The following is an 18,782-nucleotide window of genomic DNA, read 5'->3' on the forward strand; positions in this document are numbered from 1 at the left end:
TGTGCAAGACTGGAACTTGATAATTTTATCAGAACGCTTCATCCATGTACAGCTCAAATAAACAGCACATCTGTAAGACTAAAGGCCCGTTGCATTGCTTCTTGCGGCTGCGGTGCCGCATGTGCACGGCTCCTTGATGATGATTGGCTTGTTGGTCTGTCGTACTCGCGCCCCATAGAGAATGGGAATCGCGGAGCATTCTGTTCTGTTGCATATTGCAACCAACTGAATACCCTTCCATTTCCAAGCATGTCAGAGAACTACAGTGGCCTTCAGGTAACACAGAAAAGGCTCTCTAAAGAGCCAGTGTCTGGTTGTCCGTTCTGGGCTGAGAATGAAACACAGCGTACTCTGTGAAGAGGACCTACTCCCTGTGTAGATATAAAGGACTCATTCTGAGCTAACGGAAACATGATTCTTATTTTCAGGTGGTTATACACTAAAGAAAACATAGTTATGATTACTATATTGTGCATTGTGTACATGTAATTGATTTAATACAATAAAACAAATCACTGACGCCTATATTGATATAATCGTTAGCACCGACTCAACAAGTTACATGTACATTTTGTGACAGTCTTAGGAGTGTCTTGGGTGTGTGACAGGTTACCTCGAAGAGAACTTGATTATATATTTTTTTGTCTCACTTATTAACTGAGAAAAGCAGACTCAATTTTGGTTTTAGAACACAGTCTTTCATAAATAAAAATGCATCTGTGTGCACATACAACATGCTAACACAATATTCATCATCCATGCTAAGTCTGGTTTAAACTGCAGGAGGAGACTGTCCATGTTTCGACCTCCGTCAGTGCTCTGCAGGAGTGATGGAGCCAGGGAGAGTACACTCTGAGACTGGTAGAGAGTAATGGCCCTTGACAGGGGTATTAATATTTTAGAAGCCATAGAGGAGAACCTCCTGCACCCAGCTGCAGACCTGCTAAAAGTACTTCCTTCAACAGCTCCATTTTTGTTTTACCTAAAAATGCCAAAAATCTTCACTTAGCAGCTGAAGTTTGTCTAAAAATATCTTTCGCTGCCAATATGACGTCACTGGCTGTAAACACAGACATACTCATGTATGCACTGGCTCATGATGGACTGATGATGTGTACCAGATGCTCCGCTTGGACAAAAGGTAAGTTTATGTTCTTAACTGAGCCTCCCAGTGCCTCAAGTAAGAATTTGAACCGTTCTGACCAATTCCTCCAATCAGATGCTTTAATCTACAGGTTTGGTGCGTGGTTAGGGTTTGCCAACCTCTGGTGAAAGATGGCTGTGAGTCAGTGGGCTACCTCTGGGTCTGAAAAGTGAAACTTGCATTCTTTCTAATAGCCAGCAGGGGGCGACTCCTCTGGTTGCAAAAAGAAGTCTGATTGTATAAAAGTCTATGAGAAAATGACCCTACTTCTCACTTGATTTATTACCTCAGTAAACATTGTAAACATGAGTTTATGGTCTCAATTATAGTTTCAAGTCTTCTTCAATACAGCATGATGTTTATTTAGTAAATAATGGTCCCATTAGAGTAAAATAGACCATAAAGCAGGGTATGCTTTAGGGTGTGACTACCTTGTGATTGACAGGTCTCTACCACAGTGTTGTCCAGTCTGGGAGTTCTCTGTGATTTTGTCTTACAACTTTAACCCTTTCACAGTGTGTTTTCAGTTCATGAAAGTTAATTATAACCTTGTGGTTGCCTAAAAATGTCTTATTCAGCGTTCTGTTGTTCTTCGCTCCACCCTAGCTAGTCCATAAACCAATGTGTGGCGTCAGATTGACTACGTCCACTTTTTACATACAGTCTATGGTCCCATCTCTATTAGCATTGGTGTGTGTGACATGGCGAAATGAGTTCACACACACAAAAAAAATCTTGACTAAACTACCTTTAGGCAGGTATAAAAGCACTAAATCAAGTGAGAAGTAGTCTCATTTTCTCATAGACTTCTATACATTCAGACTTCTTTTTGCAGCCAGAGGAGTCGCCCCCTGCTGGCTATTAGAAAGAATTAAAGTTTAAGGCACTTCAGCATTGGCTTCACTTCTCAGACCTGGAGGTAGCCGCCTGGTTAGAACAAATTATCAATGTGTAAATATATGAATTTTCTTTTGATGTGTTATCAATACACTAGCACCAGTATCACAACATATAAGGCTTAGGTCTAACTTTGCTTTACAGTAATCATTATAACTCAAATAGCTCTTCCTGGAGGCTCAACCTATTTTTTGCCAGTTTACAGCTGCTTTACATTTGAATGATGAACACATACAAGTTGCTCTGCATGTGTAAAAACCATGCGTCTTTCATGCACTTTGTTACACCATTTATCAAAATGTCTACCAGATGAGTTTTATAGGTGTTTGTGCCATCACTATGAAGTGCTTCCTAATTAAATTATGCATCTATGTTTTCTGTGAAAAACAAATCTGTGGCTCACATGTAATTTATAGTATATATGCAACTGTCCTCGGAAAGATCAAGTGATTAAAGAAAATCACCTTATGTGGGGGTCACTGTTCAGCACCATGTGAAGTCAACAGCAGCTGGTTAGAAGTGAAGGAAGAGAGACTAATCTGATGTCCCGCAGGAAATCAAGATGTTACATTTTGCAACAGATTTATTGGTTTAAGTCAGCAGTGGTTTTCTTTGTGGAAGCTATCTGTTAAATCCTCATAGCTATGTCAAATGACACACATATTTAAGACAACAGCAATGAAGAATATCAGCCTCTTCACTCCCATCTGTTCAACCCGAGCTTGTACAGACGTAGGCAAAATTGTTGGTACTCTTCCGTTAAAGAAAGAAAACCCCACAATGGTCACTGAAATAACTTGAAACTGACAAAAGTAATAATAAATAAAAATTTACTGAAAATTAACTAATGAAAATCAGCTGTTGCTTTTGAATTGTGGTTCAACAGAATAATTTTAAAAAACAAACTGATGAAACTGGCCTGGACAAAAATGATGGTACCCCTAGAAAAGATGTAAAATAATTTGACCATAGGGACATATTAAACTAAGGTGTGTCCTGTAAATAGCATCACAGGTATCTTCAAACTTGTAATCAGTCAGTCTGCCTATTTAAAGGGTGAAAAGTAGTCACTGTGCTGTTTGGTATCATGGTGTGTACCACACTGAACATGGACCACAGAAAGCTAAGGAGAGAGTTGTCTCAGGAGATCAGAAAGAACATTATAGACCTTCATGTTAAAGGTAAAGGCTATAAGACCATCTCCAAGCAGCCTGATGTTCCTGTGACTACAGCTGCACATATTATTCAGAAGTTTAAGGTCCATGGGACTGTAGCCTACCTCCCTGGACGTGGCCGCAGGAGGAAAATTGATGACAAATCGAAGAGACGGATAATACGAATGGTAACCAAAGAGCCCAGAACAACTTCCAAAGAGATTAGAGGTGAACTCCAAGGTCAAGGTACATCAGTGTCCGATCGCACCATCCGTCACTGTTTGAGCCAAAGTGGACTTAATGGAAGACGACCCAGGAGGACACCAAATCATAAAAAAGCAAGACTGGAATTTGCCAAAATGCATATTGACAAGCCACAAAGCTTCTGGGAGAATGTCCTTTGGACAGATGAGACAAAACTGGAGCTTTTTGGCAAGTCACATCAGCTCTATGTTCACAGACGAAGAGATGAAGCATCCAAAGAAAAGAACACTGTACCTAATGTGAAACATGGAGGAGGCTCGGTTATGTTATGGGGCTGCTTTGTTGCATCTGGCACAGGGTGTCTTGAATCTGTGCAGGGTGCAATGAAATCTCAAGACTATCAAGGCATTCTGGAGCGAAATGTGCTGCCCAGTGTCAGAAAGCTTGGTCTCAGTTGCAGGTCATGGGTCCTCAAACAGGATAATGACCCAAAACACAGCTAAAAACACCCAAGAATGGCTAAGAACTAAACATTGGACTGTTATGAAGTGGCCTTCTATGAGCCCTGATCTAAATCCTATTGAACATCTGTGGAAGGAGCTGAAACATGCTGTCTGGAGAAGGCACCCTTCAAACCTGAGACAGCTGGAGCAGTTTGTTCACGAGGAGTGGGCCAACATACCTGTCGACAGGTGCAGAAGTCTCATTGAGAGTTACAGAAATCACTTGTTTGCAGTGATTGCCTCAAAAGGTTGTGCAACTAAATATTAAGTTAAGAGTACCATCATTTTTGTCCAGGCCAGTTTCATTAGTTTGTTTTTTAAAATGATTCTGTTGAACCAAAATTCAAAAGCAATGTCTCATTTTCATTAGTTAATTTTCAATAAATTTGTATTTATTATTACTTTTCTCAGTTTCAAGTTATTTCAGTGACCATTGTGGGTTTTTCTTTCTTTAACGGAAGAGTACCAACAATTTTGCCTACGTCTGTATATCCTCACATTACACTGAAAAAGACCCAGAGGAATTTAACCAGTCGTCTCGGCCTTGCACTCTGATTTTTCCTTCCTTCGTATCTTTCCCTCCTGTATTTTATTGGCCGGACAGGCAGCTGTCGTCACCTCACTTTTCTGGTGAGGAGAAAAGCATTTGTTGTTGAAGCAGTTCATGATCTGTGGCAGAGTGGACACATCTGCCGGACAAAAATATCTTTCAAGTCCCACTGCTACTGGTGGGAAAAAAGGAAACACCTGCGGGCAACACTTGAAAACCTCAGATTCAGAGTTGTGTCATTCACTTTTATTCCATCGTCGTTGTTTGCTTTCATGCTGCACATGATGAAATGTCGTCTCAACCTTTGAAGCCCTCAAGCTCTTTTTTTCAAAGTTAACTGTGTAACAGTGAAACGAGACATGAAGACACAGCAGGTGACTTTTAAATCAACAATCCTCCAAATTAAATGTCAAAGTATTTGGTGAATGTTATGTAAAGATCACAGCCATATCAGTAGATAACGGGAAGCAACCTGCAGTGTGTCAAAGTACAACATTTTGTTGATCCATCCAACCACCAACCCGACATCTCACTTCTATGCACTAAATTTTGATATGCAAACGAAAAAGAATTTCAAATATTGGATTTATATATCTTTATTATATATATTTATAGTACTGATCACAACATTTATGTGATAAAGCACAGCAGTGGTTACATTACAAGCATTTAATAAAACTCACTGACTCAGGACATTAGAATGATTTCACTACAAAACTAAAAGAACAGAGCTTGAAGCTCTACTGCTGCCATAAGTACATCTTAGACATTGCATCAGCGCGCAGAGCAGGCGACTTGTCTGTATCTCCTCTGATGACACTGTGGATCCAGGGCAAATATGAGCAAATCTTCATGTAGACGCCGTACTTGTGGCTCCCGCAGGACTTGTCAAAGGAAAGGATCCCTGCAGCGTAGATGTCCCCCGTTTCAGCATCTGTGACAGCCAGAGCGCCTCCGGCATCACCGAAACAAACATTTTCATCATACTTGGTGGGTCCGGTGCAGAACATGTTGTCGTCTACAGCTGGTGTGAACGGGGTACGTTCATATTCGGCCTTACAGACAGAGTGGTTGGCCAGAGGGAGTACGAGGTGTTTGAGTGATTTACTAGAGGTGAGGAGGATCCCCCAGCCCCAGCCTGTGATGACCCCTGTCCCTCCCATAGTGTCCTGGCATCTCTCTGGCAGGGGGATGGGGGTCACTTTATCGGTGATAACCACAGGCACCTCCAGTTTGAGCAGAGCCAGGTCGTTGTCCCACTCAGATCGGTTCTGGAAGTGTGGATGGAGAAAAACCTGCCGACAGGGAAAGGTAAAATACAAGAGGGAGGAAGTCTGATTGAGTGTTTGGTCTTTCATTTTCATTCAACCGTAATGCAGTAGCACAGCAATTAAAAAATCCTTCTTAATATTACATGAAATACCACATTAAAGGTCCAATGTAGGATTTAGTGGCATCTAGTGGTGTGGTTGTATACCCCTCTGCTCACTCTTCCCATTTCAAGCGTGTTAGAGAACTACGGTGGCTTTCAAGTAACGTAAAAATGCGAAAGGCTCTCCAGTGTTTGGTTTGTCCGCTCTGGGCTACTGTAGAAACATGGCGGAGCAATATGGCAGACTCCATGAAGAGGACTAACTCCCTATGTAGATATGAAGGGCTCATTCTAAGGTCACGAAACACAACGATTCCTTTTTCCAGGTGATTATAAACTAATGAAAACATAGTTATGAACACTATATTCCATTTCTGCTAATAAATCCCCCTAAATCCTACACACTGGCCCTTTACTGGCCGCTAGGTGTGTAGATAGTTGTCCAGATAAATTATTTTTACCTCCACGCTTGGTTATTTTATGTTTTTAGATAAGTCTGGTGATATTCTATATGTTTGTTACACTCGCCAAAGACAAAAAACAACAATGTGTTAGTTTGTCTCCGAATACTTTTCCAAATATCCTAGCAAATATCCAAGCCAACTAGTTTCCACTGAAGACATAAATCTGGTCTAGAATATATACTTCCACTCATAAAGAGGCTCAGTAGTTTCCTAAAAGGGTACTACAGTTTTTAGAAAACATAACTCACACAGGATTCAATAGTGTATTTTGTCTGGGTCTATTTTCAGCCACAGATTAATACTCATTTGGTGCATTAGTGAGTATGGCCGGCATCAGGACCGTGTATGTCGTATGTTGGCTCATCTCAAAACAAACTACAGTGGCCAAGTTCATGGTAACGAGGTAAGGAACATGTCACCCAGCCACACGTTGTATATTGTTGCTCATTTATATATATCTTTTTTAATATAGTTGTTAAAACAAACAAGTAAGGGATAATGTACAGCGAGCCGGTCATTGTTGTGAAAGAATCCCGGACAGGGCGATGCTGCGGTCTCTCATCGTCCTGAAGGGGATTCTTTCACAACAACGACCCTCTAGTTGTACATTATCCCACTTATTACACGGCTACTTACTTAAGAAATCAATATTTTGACACAAAAACGGTCCGCCAAAACTGACATCAGAGCTGCGCCCATAGCAGCGGTCTGTTTTAAAGAAATTACAAACCGTAGACCGCCGTGATTGACCAATCAGAATAAAGTATTCAACACAGCTGTGTAATAATCCTTCTTAAACATTGTAGTGGTGTAACACTTGCATAAAATGAAAAAAAAAGAAAAGAAAATCAAGTAAGCCATGTTGTCATGATTGCTTCATTACATCAAATGGAAAGAAAAATATTATGTGGAGAATGGAAATGAGTAATGAAGCTGTGATGCACAAGACATCAATTTTCTCTCTATTTGCTATAATGGTGCGGACATAAAAACAGAACAAACAGGCTCACTTTGTATTTCTCTCTCTCTTTTTTTGGTGTTACATATTATTGTTAAATAGATTATTTTAATCAACTTCATATTTCCTATAAGCTACATATGTTTGAAAAATAAAGTATGGTGTTTTATTCACAGAAAAAAAAGATGTAAAAAAAGTGATGAGACGATGATGACAGTGGCCAAGAGTTCATTCGGAGTGTGTCTGAACAAATACATTTACTGTGTGGCAAAAAGTAAAGGTTTGCATTTCAGATCCAATGTTTTTCTTGCTCACCTTATCTACAGCAACCTCTTTGGAGGGATTAGCTTGTGCTCGTTCAGTGATTCCCAGGTACACTTTAGGAATGACTATTCCCTTTTTCCCTGCCGGTTGACTCTTGTTGACAAACACGTTCCTGCCAGCCGTCAAAATCCAGCGCTCGGAGATGAGAGCACCGCCTCCAGAGCCTCCGTCCAGCACATTGTCAGAGATGTAGACCAAGGCCTGCCAGGGGACATGAGGAGCCAGGGTCCCCCCAACCATCCGTCTGGAACGAAGTGATGCTAACCCAGAGGCTGGGAAAGAAATACAGGATTTATTTATTTATAATTTATATACTATATCTATATACTTTAGGATTTTCTGTTTTCTTTACTCATTTTATATTCACAGATATTGTTCTCTTATGACCTACAATGTAAATATTTGGTTATGTCAACACAACAAGGCTTTTAATGTCATTGATCTATGGCTGTCTATCAATTAAAGTATTTAATTACAAATTAATCGCATGATTGTCCATAGTTAATCGCAATTAATTGCAAATTAATCACATTTTTTATCTCTTCAAAATGCACCTTAAAGGGAAATTTGTCAAGTTTTTAATACTCATCAACATGGGAGTGGGAAAATATGCTTGCTTTATGCAAATGTATGTATATATTTATTGTTGGAAATCAAATAACAACACAAAATAATGACAAATATTGTCCAGAAACCCTCACAGGTACTGAATTTAACATTAAAAAAATATGCTCAAATCATAACATGGCAAACTGAAGCCCAACAGGCAACAACGGCTGTCAGTGTGTCAGTGTGTTGACTGTGATTATCATGAAGTGGGCATGTCTGTGAAGGGGAGACTCGTGGAACCCATTTTTATTCACATATCTTGAGGTCAGAGGTCATGGGACCCCTTTAAAAAATGGCTATGCCAGTTTTTCCTTGCCACAATTTAGCGTAAGTTTAGAGCATTATTTAGCCTTAAGTGTTAACGCAAGTTGCATCAACATGTTAAAGAAATTAGTGGCGTTAAGGAAAATTTGCGTTAAGGCGTTATTATCGCGTTAACTTTGACAGCACTATATTGATCACGTTTTGTTAAATACGATGCTTTCTGTGGGTTTAGATTTTCTGCTCACAGCTGGTTCAAATCTTATCTTTCTGCCAGAATTCTGACTGTTGTTGATGGTTTAAAATCAAGTCCCCAAATGATTTTTAGGGTGTCCCACAAGGATTGATATTAGGACTCCTTCTATTTACTACCATCTTGTATGCCACTGACTCCATCTCAACCCAGACATACTCCAGGTCACAGTCTACTCTCTTTGATGGCGTCTATTACTAATTAAGAGCTCGTTCTAGACTCTAAAAAGAAATGTTGTATGCATTTCACAAAAGCACAAAGATTTGATGTTCCTATAACTTTAAAAGCTTATTTCTTGGATTTAAAAAATACTATTTGTGATTGTTGTAATTAGTTTGTATAATTCTTTTGTGTGAATGACTCATCTTGTTTTCCTCTGAAATATATATATATCATTTTTCTCAAATCTCAATGAGACCTCCTGAATAAATAAAACTTAACTATTCCTTTCCAAGTTTTGAGCTCAGATATTAAGAACGCTTCACCAGTTTGATTACTTTATCTTTGTGTGTTAAGCACTGTTGACAGCATTTTTGTTCTAACCCGTTTTCCCTCTTGTAGGTCTTAAACATATTTAATAAAATATGATCTCCGTGACACCAGGGCTATCACGTTGTAGTGCATGCACTGCATAAAAAAGATATTGTTATCACTGCCAGAGATCTGCTGTTAAGCGGAGCTTTGTCGTCTTCATGCGATGCTCTGAGGGTTTCCTCCAGAAACAGTGGCCTCTAATTTATTCATCAAGGAGCAAAGAAGATAATCCGTTCTCTCTCTGTCTTTTGATCCACGAGCCCCTTTGCGTGGTGAGATGATCATGAAAACTGATTCAAGTGGTCTTCTCGTCAGAGTGACGGCAACATGGCTACTGTAGTACAAAGATGGCTCCATTCTGCGCCGTTCATGATCATTAATCCATCATGTTGTAATTCCACATCCTCCCAGGGTTTATTTACTAAGAATGATTTCTGGTGTCTTGTTTAATCAACAAACAATGGCTTACAAGTTCAACTAAATGACTGAATGACTAAGTAGTTTGATGAAAGACTGCATGAATATGAAATAGTGCTGTTATTACTGTTTTCTGTCTCTCATTACTTTCATCTTTTTACTGAAAATAAGCTCCCTTTTATCAACAAAAGATTTCTCAACATGCCTCCAGTCAGTTTATTTACGTCTCTCACTCGTCTCTGACCGCTGGGTTTATTGTTATTTTTTAAGGGCTGTTTTGAAGACAAGCAGGGAAGCAGGCGATTTCCCTGTCAGATTCTGTAGCTTTATAAGACAATATCTGAAATGAGCAGTAGCAGCCCAGCTCTCAGATCCCGCAGGAAAGCCCGTGTCATTTCATCAGGAGTTATCTATCTGAACAGCAGCTGTCGAGGAGCTATTAGTGTAAAACAGAGCCTGTGGTCACTTTGGCTCACTTGAATGTGTTCTGAAGTCAAAGGCTGCTGTTTGGATCTCTGAATCATCATGGACACATGTGGGGTTAATATATATTCTGACTCCATATACAGTATGTTCCCAGCTTAACTGTCTTATACTTGGGAGGATGTGTTTTTGTAAATGCCACAATAACCTGTTTAACCTCAGATTACGCTATTAATTGAGTTACCAGGTGAAAGACCAAATCGTAGCCACTTTGCCACGGCAATACTGGTCTGTCAGTCAGTCCACCACTTTGGTCTAGACTGAAATATCTAAACAATTATAGGCACAGATATCTGGTACAGGTATCCATGGATTCCAGACGATGAATCTGACTCACTTTAACGTTCTCCTGACTTTTCCTCTGGCGCCACCAGCAGGTCAAAGTTTTCACTTATCCAATGAAAAATCTTGACTTCTACTGGTTTGATTGGTGTAAACATTTTTGACAGACATTCATGGTTCCTGGACAACGTGTCCAAGAGACTTGATGGTCCCCTGACTATACTAGCAACGCCATGATGTTGATGGTATTGAGTTAAATGTGTTCACTATTATCGGACGGGTTGCTGTGATATTCACTTTTCATCCAACACCATCATCAGGTCAAATTTTCAATTTGTCCACTTTGGTTTATAGCTGTGGAACTCCCTGACTGATCCACTTTTAAGATCTCATAAAACTTTTTAAATCTGATATTTATCTTATGGCTTTCTCTTAATTGATGTATGAATGTGTTGTAGTTAGTGCTGTCAAAGTTAACGCGATAACCCAAATTCGTTTTAACGGCACTCATTTCTTTAATGCATTAACGTAATCAATTTTTCAGACATTGTAGCGGGCCCGGTTTTAAAGCTTGGGTGATGCTACTGGTATCATATGAAACTAGAAAACCTAGATCCATTGGTACCAACCTTGACTAGGAAAAACTGGCATGGCCATATTCAAAAGGGTCCCTTGACCTCTGACCTCCAGATATGTGAATGAAAATGGGTTCTATGGGTACCCACGAGTCTCCCCTTTACAGACATGCCCACTTTATGATAATCACATGCAGTTTGGAGCAAGTCATAGTCAAGTCAGCACACTGACACACTGACAGCTGTTGTTGCCTGTTGGGTTTGAGTTTGCCATGTTATGATTTGAGCATATTTCTTATGCTAAATGCAGTACCTGTGAGGGTTTCTGGACAATATTTGTCATTGTTTTGTGTTGTTAATTGATTCACAATAATAAATATATACATACATTTGCACAAAGCAGCATATTTGTCCACTGATAAGAGTATTAAATACTTGACAAATATCCCCTTAAGTTACATTTTGAGCAGATAAAAAATGTGTGATTAATTTGAAATTAATCATGATTAATCATGGACAATCATGCGATTAATCACGATTATATATTTTAATCGATTGACATCCCTAGTTGTAGTTGTTTTTAATTACTTTATCTCATTTCATCTCACTTTTATTTACTTTTTTATTCCTTTATTTACTTTTATTTTGTGACTATTTTTTGAAAAGGTGCTAAATAAAGTTTATATAACAACATAACGCTGTACTTTGTGATTAGTGCTAATCAGCAAATGTTAGTTTATGTTTAAATAAGATGGTGAAAATGTGAAACATTATACCTGCTAAACATCAGCACGTTAAAATTGTCATTGCGAGCACGTCAGCATGCCGACATTAGCATTCAACTCAAAGCAGCACTGTGCTTAAGTACATCTTCAGCTGCTAACATGGCTGTAGACTTGTACTAGTCATTCTTTCTTTGTTGTTGGTCAAATACCAGCCAAACAAATATTCTTTTATATATTTTTATCATAAATATGGAATACTGATGTAAAAACTAGAACTTGGTTTTGAATGAAGACACCATGTTCATCAGTATGTATAACATATGTTTGTGTTTGTTAGTCTGTTACCTGACACAGAGCGTTTCACCCTTTCTTCGGTCACATCTGCCAGACAGGCCAAGGCAGCCAGGAGGAGCACAGTCAGAGAAAACCTTCAAACAGATTCACACGATAAACAAACATTAAATGTCTCATCATTGCCCATTTAATGATCAAGAATGACAAATTATAAAGAAAACAGGTGTTCAATTACAGAGTTAGATAATTAAGCATTTGATTTACAACAGCTCAGAAACAATCTCTGGATAGTTATTAGAAAACCAAGTTATATAGCTTTTTAAAAGCTATTAAAATCAGACCTTTCATAGAAAAATTATGTTTACACTTACAGATAATAACCTTTTAGTAAGTATTGATAAGGCTCGGCTAGATATTTTTTATCCTAAGTATATAACATATACTGTATATATAACATTTGGTACTGGGGAATAGAGATGTATAGTCAGGTGTATTTAGAGAGATTTAAAAATGACAAAAGAATATTTTAACTCACCACATGTTGTTGATAATATTCATCTTCTGCAGTGATGGTTATAATCTTTCCTTCTCGAGGGCAGTGTGTGGGGCATTTTGGAGCGGGGAGTATTTATATCTGCTCAGAGACTGAGCGTATGCCCTGGAAATTTCTATTTGACATAAAATAGTTTTTCAAAATCGATTCCTGGAATCTGATTAATGGGTTGCGAAATCTCACTTTGCATCAGTTGGGAAACTCTCCACAGTGTGGATTTAGGAAAAAGAACATTTATCTATGATTGAAATGTGTGGCACCCGCAGCACATGTTTCTTGAATGATAAGGGGAATTCAGCGCAATCTGTAAAATTACACATTAATGTAAAAAATATCACAGTACAATACTTCTAGTGACTGTTTTCAACAGTTTGATCACGCGTTGTAAAACATCCTGATCATGTTTTAATTCATATGAGTTGAGTTATGGTAGATTCAGCTATTTTTGTAACTGTTAAGCTCAGCGGTGGTGGATCCTGTTATTTTAATAGGATTGGAGGTTTTGCAAAGTAAAACCATTTCACAAGTCAGTGTTCCATCATTTTGCAAAACAAGATGTCACGAACAGCTTGTACCGTTTGCATCATATTGTTGCATCATAGTTTACTAAAAGTAAACAAGGATGAATGAGTCTAACATTTTTATCTCTTGTGGATGACAAAGTAATGATATTGCAAAACACAGTCATGTTTAATCTGTTATTACAGAAAATAAAGCACACATTGCCTCATTAGATTTTACTGCAGGGAACAAAATATTCCATCAAATTCCTGGCAGTAAATAATTATCTGTGACAGCAGTACGTCAGATGTGTGCTGCTGCAGGGAGGAAAGTCCAGCATTACCGCTTTGGGTATTTACAAGAGGTCACAGTGAGGTTGCATAAGTTTATAAAGAGTTTAAATATTACAATTCAATTATATCTAATTTCCGTGTTTGCTGTCTTGATTAATCTTAATCTTCGATTACAATGCTTTGCATTATTTCACAAGTCAAACACAATGGTTTAATATCAGCAAAGACAAAGTGTACATAAGGTACAGTAGTATGCTCAAGTTACAGTGTTTGGAATAACAATTATAAAAGTATTTTTTGCTAATCACCCTTATTCACATTTTCTTTTTTATCTTTACAATTCAATTTTTCACTACTGGTTTCCAGTTTTCATATCATACCACAGTACAAACAATGTGAGTGAGCATGGTGTCATCCAAACAGTTCCTAGTGATCAATACAGTCAACCTCATACCAAAACGAATGACTAAGCACATCAAGTGATGATCTATACAATGTTCACATCCTTTCTGCAAAGTAATTACTGAACTGTTTGTCATAACTTCTTCTCTTTTGATTTAATTTGAATAATTTTACAGGGAAAACATTTCCAGAGGAATGTTTGTAAATAATAAAATCATTATTTAACTATAGCAAGTTTTGTCTTTAAGCTTTTCGGGCGTTATCTATAGTAATAATAATGGTCCAAAATGATGCGAAATTGCATAGTTTTAAGTAAAAAAAACAACATATCTCCTAGTATCTTTTATTCACTGTAAAATTCAGAATGTAATAGTGATTGTTTATACACACACACACTAACATGTAAATAAGAGGAGTACTGGTACTTATTTTTTCCCACTTCAAGCATTGTACTGTAACAGTATGTACATGAATACTGACACAGTAAATGTACAGAGACTGCATGGCAGGGAAGCCTCCCTTTCATGTCAGCAACACACAAGATCTCACATGTAACAAGTGTGACTACATCGATTTCAGATTCATATCTTGGACTTGAAAGTAATGCGAAAGGATTTAAAATGCGTTCTTGAATTGAAGGTCCTGAAGGTAATCAGTTAAGCATATAATTGGATGTGAAAATCTTGAAAATCAAACACTGATTTCAAATGAAGTCATTTCATGGTGGCAGTGTTACGACAGCTGTACGGTAATCAGTGACCCAAGGCAAGTGCACTCTTAACTGGATCAGACACAGAAGATGTTCATTTAGGAAGTGCTTCTCTTCTCTGAAATTCAGCTCTCTAACTTCATCGTTTCATTTTAAATCCACTGAGCTGGCCAAACTAATAATGTTTCCATAGATTATGTACAGGTATTTTTTAGAACATAGTAGGAAAGTTTAATAGATATATTTTGAAATCTTTTTTTAATAGTTTGACGCTGCAGTTTTTTAGCCATGCTAGCGGCATGGCTCCGGTCGGTCAGCTGGATGTTCCCTACAGGATGAATTCTTGTGAATTCCTCTGACTTCTCGTCTAGCGCCACCAACCGGTCTTTATTTTGGGAGCCTTTATCTAATAGTAGAGCCTTAGAGATGAGATGTGACAGAAAATTGGCCAGATTCAACAACATCATTGCAATTACATTACGTACATTACGACCCCTGAAAGTAGCATTTAAAATTACGGATACACCGATCTGACTTTTTCAGTCCCGATACCGATACTTATATCGACTGATACCGAGTACCGATCCGATACCAGTGTTTAATTAATAAGCTGTATGCCTCACTGCGTGGAAGTTACTGGGATCATTCTTTTATCTTTAAGGCAACATCAGACTTGACTTAAACATTAATTTCCTAACTTTGTAAATCAAAATATAACAAATTAATTAATCAATATAAATTTACTGAATTCTTATTTATTATTAAAATAATAACTCGTATGTACACCAGCAACTTGGTAAAAGAAATCTTCAAAATGAACAGGAGTTACAATTCAAGTGTAAACCTTTCTAATGCAGCAACAAATTGGTTAACTTAAACAGGAATTAAAATTCTATTATATAAACGTATATGGTATATAAACATAGAATTGAATAGATTGGCCCCATTGTCACCGGTACCTGATGCAGCTATTTGAGTCCCTAATTTAAATAAAGCAATCTAGCTTTACTCTGAAGTAATCCCTTGCAGAAATGAATTCATAAAATAAGTTCCCGTCCACATGATAAATGAAACAGCGACTGTCACTGTCAGTTCAGAGAAAATTCATACATGTAAACGCTACTTTGTGTTGTATTATTCATAGCATGACTTTTACTAGAGCTTATCCCATACTATTTGACAGCAGGCTATAAATATGTTCATCTATTACGTGCTGTAGCATTACAAGACCAGTCACTCAGACTACTGGGAACCCAAATGTAACTACAAGTCAGGATGTATTTTGTTGGAAAGCAGAAGCAGATATAGGCTACAATATGAGCCTTCCTATAACATGAAATATGCCCTATAGTTATTTATTTGGCCGGTTTACAAAACCCTTGAGAATAAAGTTACATAACTCTGCTCAGCATGCACATCGCTGTTTATTCCTTCGCTCTGGCCTCATCAGCATTTCTTCAGCATTTATACTTGGAATGTGAGCTTCATTCAACATTTCAGTTTCAATGTTGTTGCTAAAGAACAACTTCTCAAGAGAGATTTTTGTATGCAGAGGTCAGATCAAGGCCAGGGCAAATCAGTGATGTGTCCTGCAACGTGTTGTCCAGTGTTTCACATCATATGTAAGGGCAGGGGTCTCCCTTGAGTGCTGTAGTGTCTGCTCCTTGGGGGCAATAAAGAGGATGGGATGTGACCCGTGTGCCAGACATGATCAAAGCCGCGCACACGGGCAAAAGCCATCGGGGGCAAAGTCGGACAAATGACCAAGAGAGAATGGATGCATTTTATACTGTCTCATAATGTAATAGGGTCACCTCTCATTAGTACCATGTAGTATCTCTCTCCAGCTCTATTTCTATCCCTCTCATTCATTCTGTGTATTTTTTACAGGATCAAAGGCAAAGGAACGTAGAGCTAGAGGACATCGTCATCAGTTTGGACATGTCAAAGGTACAAAGAGTGAAGGTGTACAGCAAAGGAAAGAAAATAGTCTTGTGCCGATTGGCAATCATATCATACATATTCACGATTGAAGGGATGATCAACGCCAATTTAACCTGCTATCAGAACGAAAATATTATACAAATAATATGTAGAATCTGCATCCTACTCTGCATTTAGAGATGTTGGTGGAGCAGCATGACCTCCCTCTGAGCCCCGTTAATCAGCACGAGTGAATTTTAAATCCTTAATTACAAACCAATCAGCCATGTCTTTTCCATGGATATGACAACCCGCAACAAAACTTTGCTCTGCGCTCCATAAGAGTAGTTATGGATATGGCTGTATCAATTATCTAATGTCATTTTTTTACATTCAAAGCTTTGATTGAGGTTTTCCGATGAAGCTTTCTGTCATCAGATTTTATCATGTCATCCCCCTAAAAAAAGGGGAAAAATATGATTTTGTGTTATTGTGGTTATATAAATGTACTAATTTATGGTGCTGTCAGATTGTTGCTAGACCGCCCTGTTAATACAGATACATGCATTGCTGTGATAAGTGGGAGACAGTTTTTAATGACGTTGAAAATGTTGTTTTTGAAAGGCGAACAAAAATGGATTGAAGCAGAATATTTTGTTCGATAAAAACATGTTGTGAATTTTGGAAAAAATCACATCTATCTTTTTTTAATACATTTTGACTTTTGGACTGAAGACTTGCTGTGTGTGTGTTTGGGAGAGGGTGACACAGAGAGAGCGGAATAGAGTTTCTGTAAGTTATTATTATTATCATTATTATTATTATTATTATTATTAATAATAATAAGAAGAATTCTCATGTCAACGACATGAATGAAACTTCAAACTATTTGGTACAGCCCTAGTTATGGTTGGATATGATTTTGATTTTGATATTAAAGATAGGATAATAATTGCCTAATGCTAAACAGAATTCATAAATGTTTATTCCCATAACTTTAACTGTATTGCTTGAAAAAAGCTTAAAGGTTTTATTCTATCTGCGATTCAACGATATGAAAATAGAAACGATCGCCCCACCTTAAAAGAAACGGATGCAGAAATAAGCTTGAGGACAAAGTAAAGAGTTAAATGGACTGAAAACAAAGAGTTCAACAGTGATGGAAGCTGTAAGGTACAAAGCATGAGAGACGTTTGAGGAACAAAGGGGAGAAGAGGGGAAGGGGAGGTGGGGAAGGCACGTCAGAGGGCGAACGTGGGAGGAAAGAATGAGAAGGGAGCTGCTGTGGACTTTACCTTGAAGCTCTGAGAGAAGAGCGTGTGCATGTGATAAGGACTGCAAGCCGTTCAGAGGGTGAGGATGAGGAGAGGGGAGGGGGAAGCAGTGGAGCTGGAGTGCTCCGCAGAACGAGAGAGGCGGAGGAGGAGAGGCTGAATCACAGGGACAGAGAGCGGGAGTGTGTGAGAGAGGCTTTGTGCTTCATGTGTGCATCTCAGGAGAATGAATGATGATGAGAGGACTACAGCTCCACTTTCTTCTTCTTCACTGGAGGATCTGGATTTTACTTCCACTACGTCAACACTTCCACACTGGATTGTTTTCCTGTTATCAACCTCTGTCTATACAACTGCTCTATGGTCCATAATAGTGGAAATGCCGGTAAGATTATCAAATCAGATTTTTGTTTGTTTAATGTGCGGTATTATATGACAGCCGTTTTCTATAATAAATACCACAATGTTTTTCTACATTTGTATGTTTTTAAAAGAAACTTCTGAGTGTTGATTGAAAATGGATGCGAGTCAGGCTGCATATGAACAACTTCTTTGCTTGGAAGGCTTAACCGTGCTCTTGAATGATATTCATTTTCAATATGTTACATTTTAAAAACTGACAAGTACTGCTCACCTTTTAAGTAAAATGTTTTCTAATTTATTGCTTTAAGTTGATTAAGACACCTGGAAAAATGAGTCAGACTAATTGAATTATTACTGAGTACAGCAGTCATTCATCAAGACATATTAAAGCAAGTGGCTGCTAATGAGCAGTGGTTACCCAGGAGACACATTTACATAGCAAACAATTCCCTGGGAATGTTAATCATGAAGACACTGTAAATATTAAATAATTGGAAAGTTTTTCCCTCCATTTGTTGTTGTACGCATTGATTTGCTCATACCTGCATGCACAAGGACACACTTAATTCTGTCCTGTTGAATTTGAATCACTGATATTGTTGCTATTATATATTATGATACACCAAAAAGGACTGTTCATTAGGAAGATATTTGAGAAAATAATTGAGCATATGAACTGTTTTCCTAACCAAGAGTAGTTCTTAACGTCAGCATAATTAAGATTTTTGTCATCTGTCCATATATTTTGACTCAAAGTTTAA

At 38.1% G+C, this 18,782-nt stretch overlaps 1 protein-coding gene across 1 annotated transcript; it reads right to left on the reverse strand.

Annotated features, from left to right (window-relative positions):
• Nucleotides 1–5,032: 5,032 nt before the first annotated feature.
• Nucleotides 5,033–12,657, reverse strand: LOC119504200 (haptoglobin). Its single transcript, XM_037796254.1, has 4 exons — nt 12,539–12,657; nt 12,055–12,137; nt 7,562–7,842; nt 5,033–5,747 (listed from the first exon to the last, which is right to left on the reverse strand). Exons 1-4 carry the CDS (start codon nt 12,559–12,561, stop codon nt 5,193–5,195), a joined length of 942 nt encoding a protein of 313 aa, XP_037652182.1. The 5' UTR covers nt 12,562–12,657; the 3' UTR covers nt 5,033–5,192.
• Nucleotides 12,658–18,782: the final 6,125 nt, after the last annotated feature.

This window comes from Sebastes umbrosus, chromosome 2 (assembly GCF_015220745.1).
Source record: "Sebastes umbrosus isolate fSebUmb1 chromosome 2, fSebUmb1.pri, whole genome shotgun sequence".
Lineage (NCBI taxonomy): Eukaryota > Metazoa > Chordata > Actinopteri > Perciformes > Sebastidae > Sebastes > Sebastes umbrosus.

Bases quoted from the DNA above. Each gene is read 5' to 3' on its own strand.
- LOC119504200 (XM_037796254.1), bottom strand. From the start codon at position 12,561: ATGAATATTATCAACAACATGTG. The intron at 12,138-12,538 runs GTGAGTTAAAAT...ATCTGTTTGAAG, and splicing joins AATATTATCAACAACATGTG to GTTTTCTCTGACTGTGCTCC. The intron at 5,748-7,561 runs GTGAGCAAGAAA...CCCTGTCGGCAG, and splicing joins AAGAGGTTGCTGTAGATAAG to GTTTTTCTCCATCCACACTT.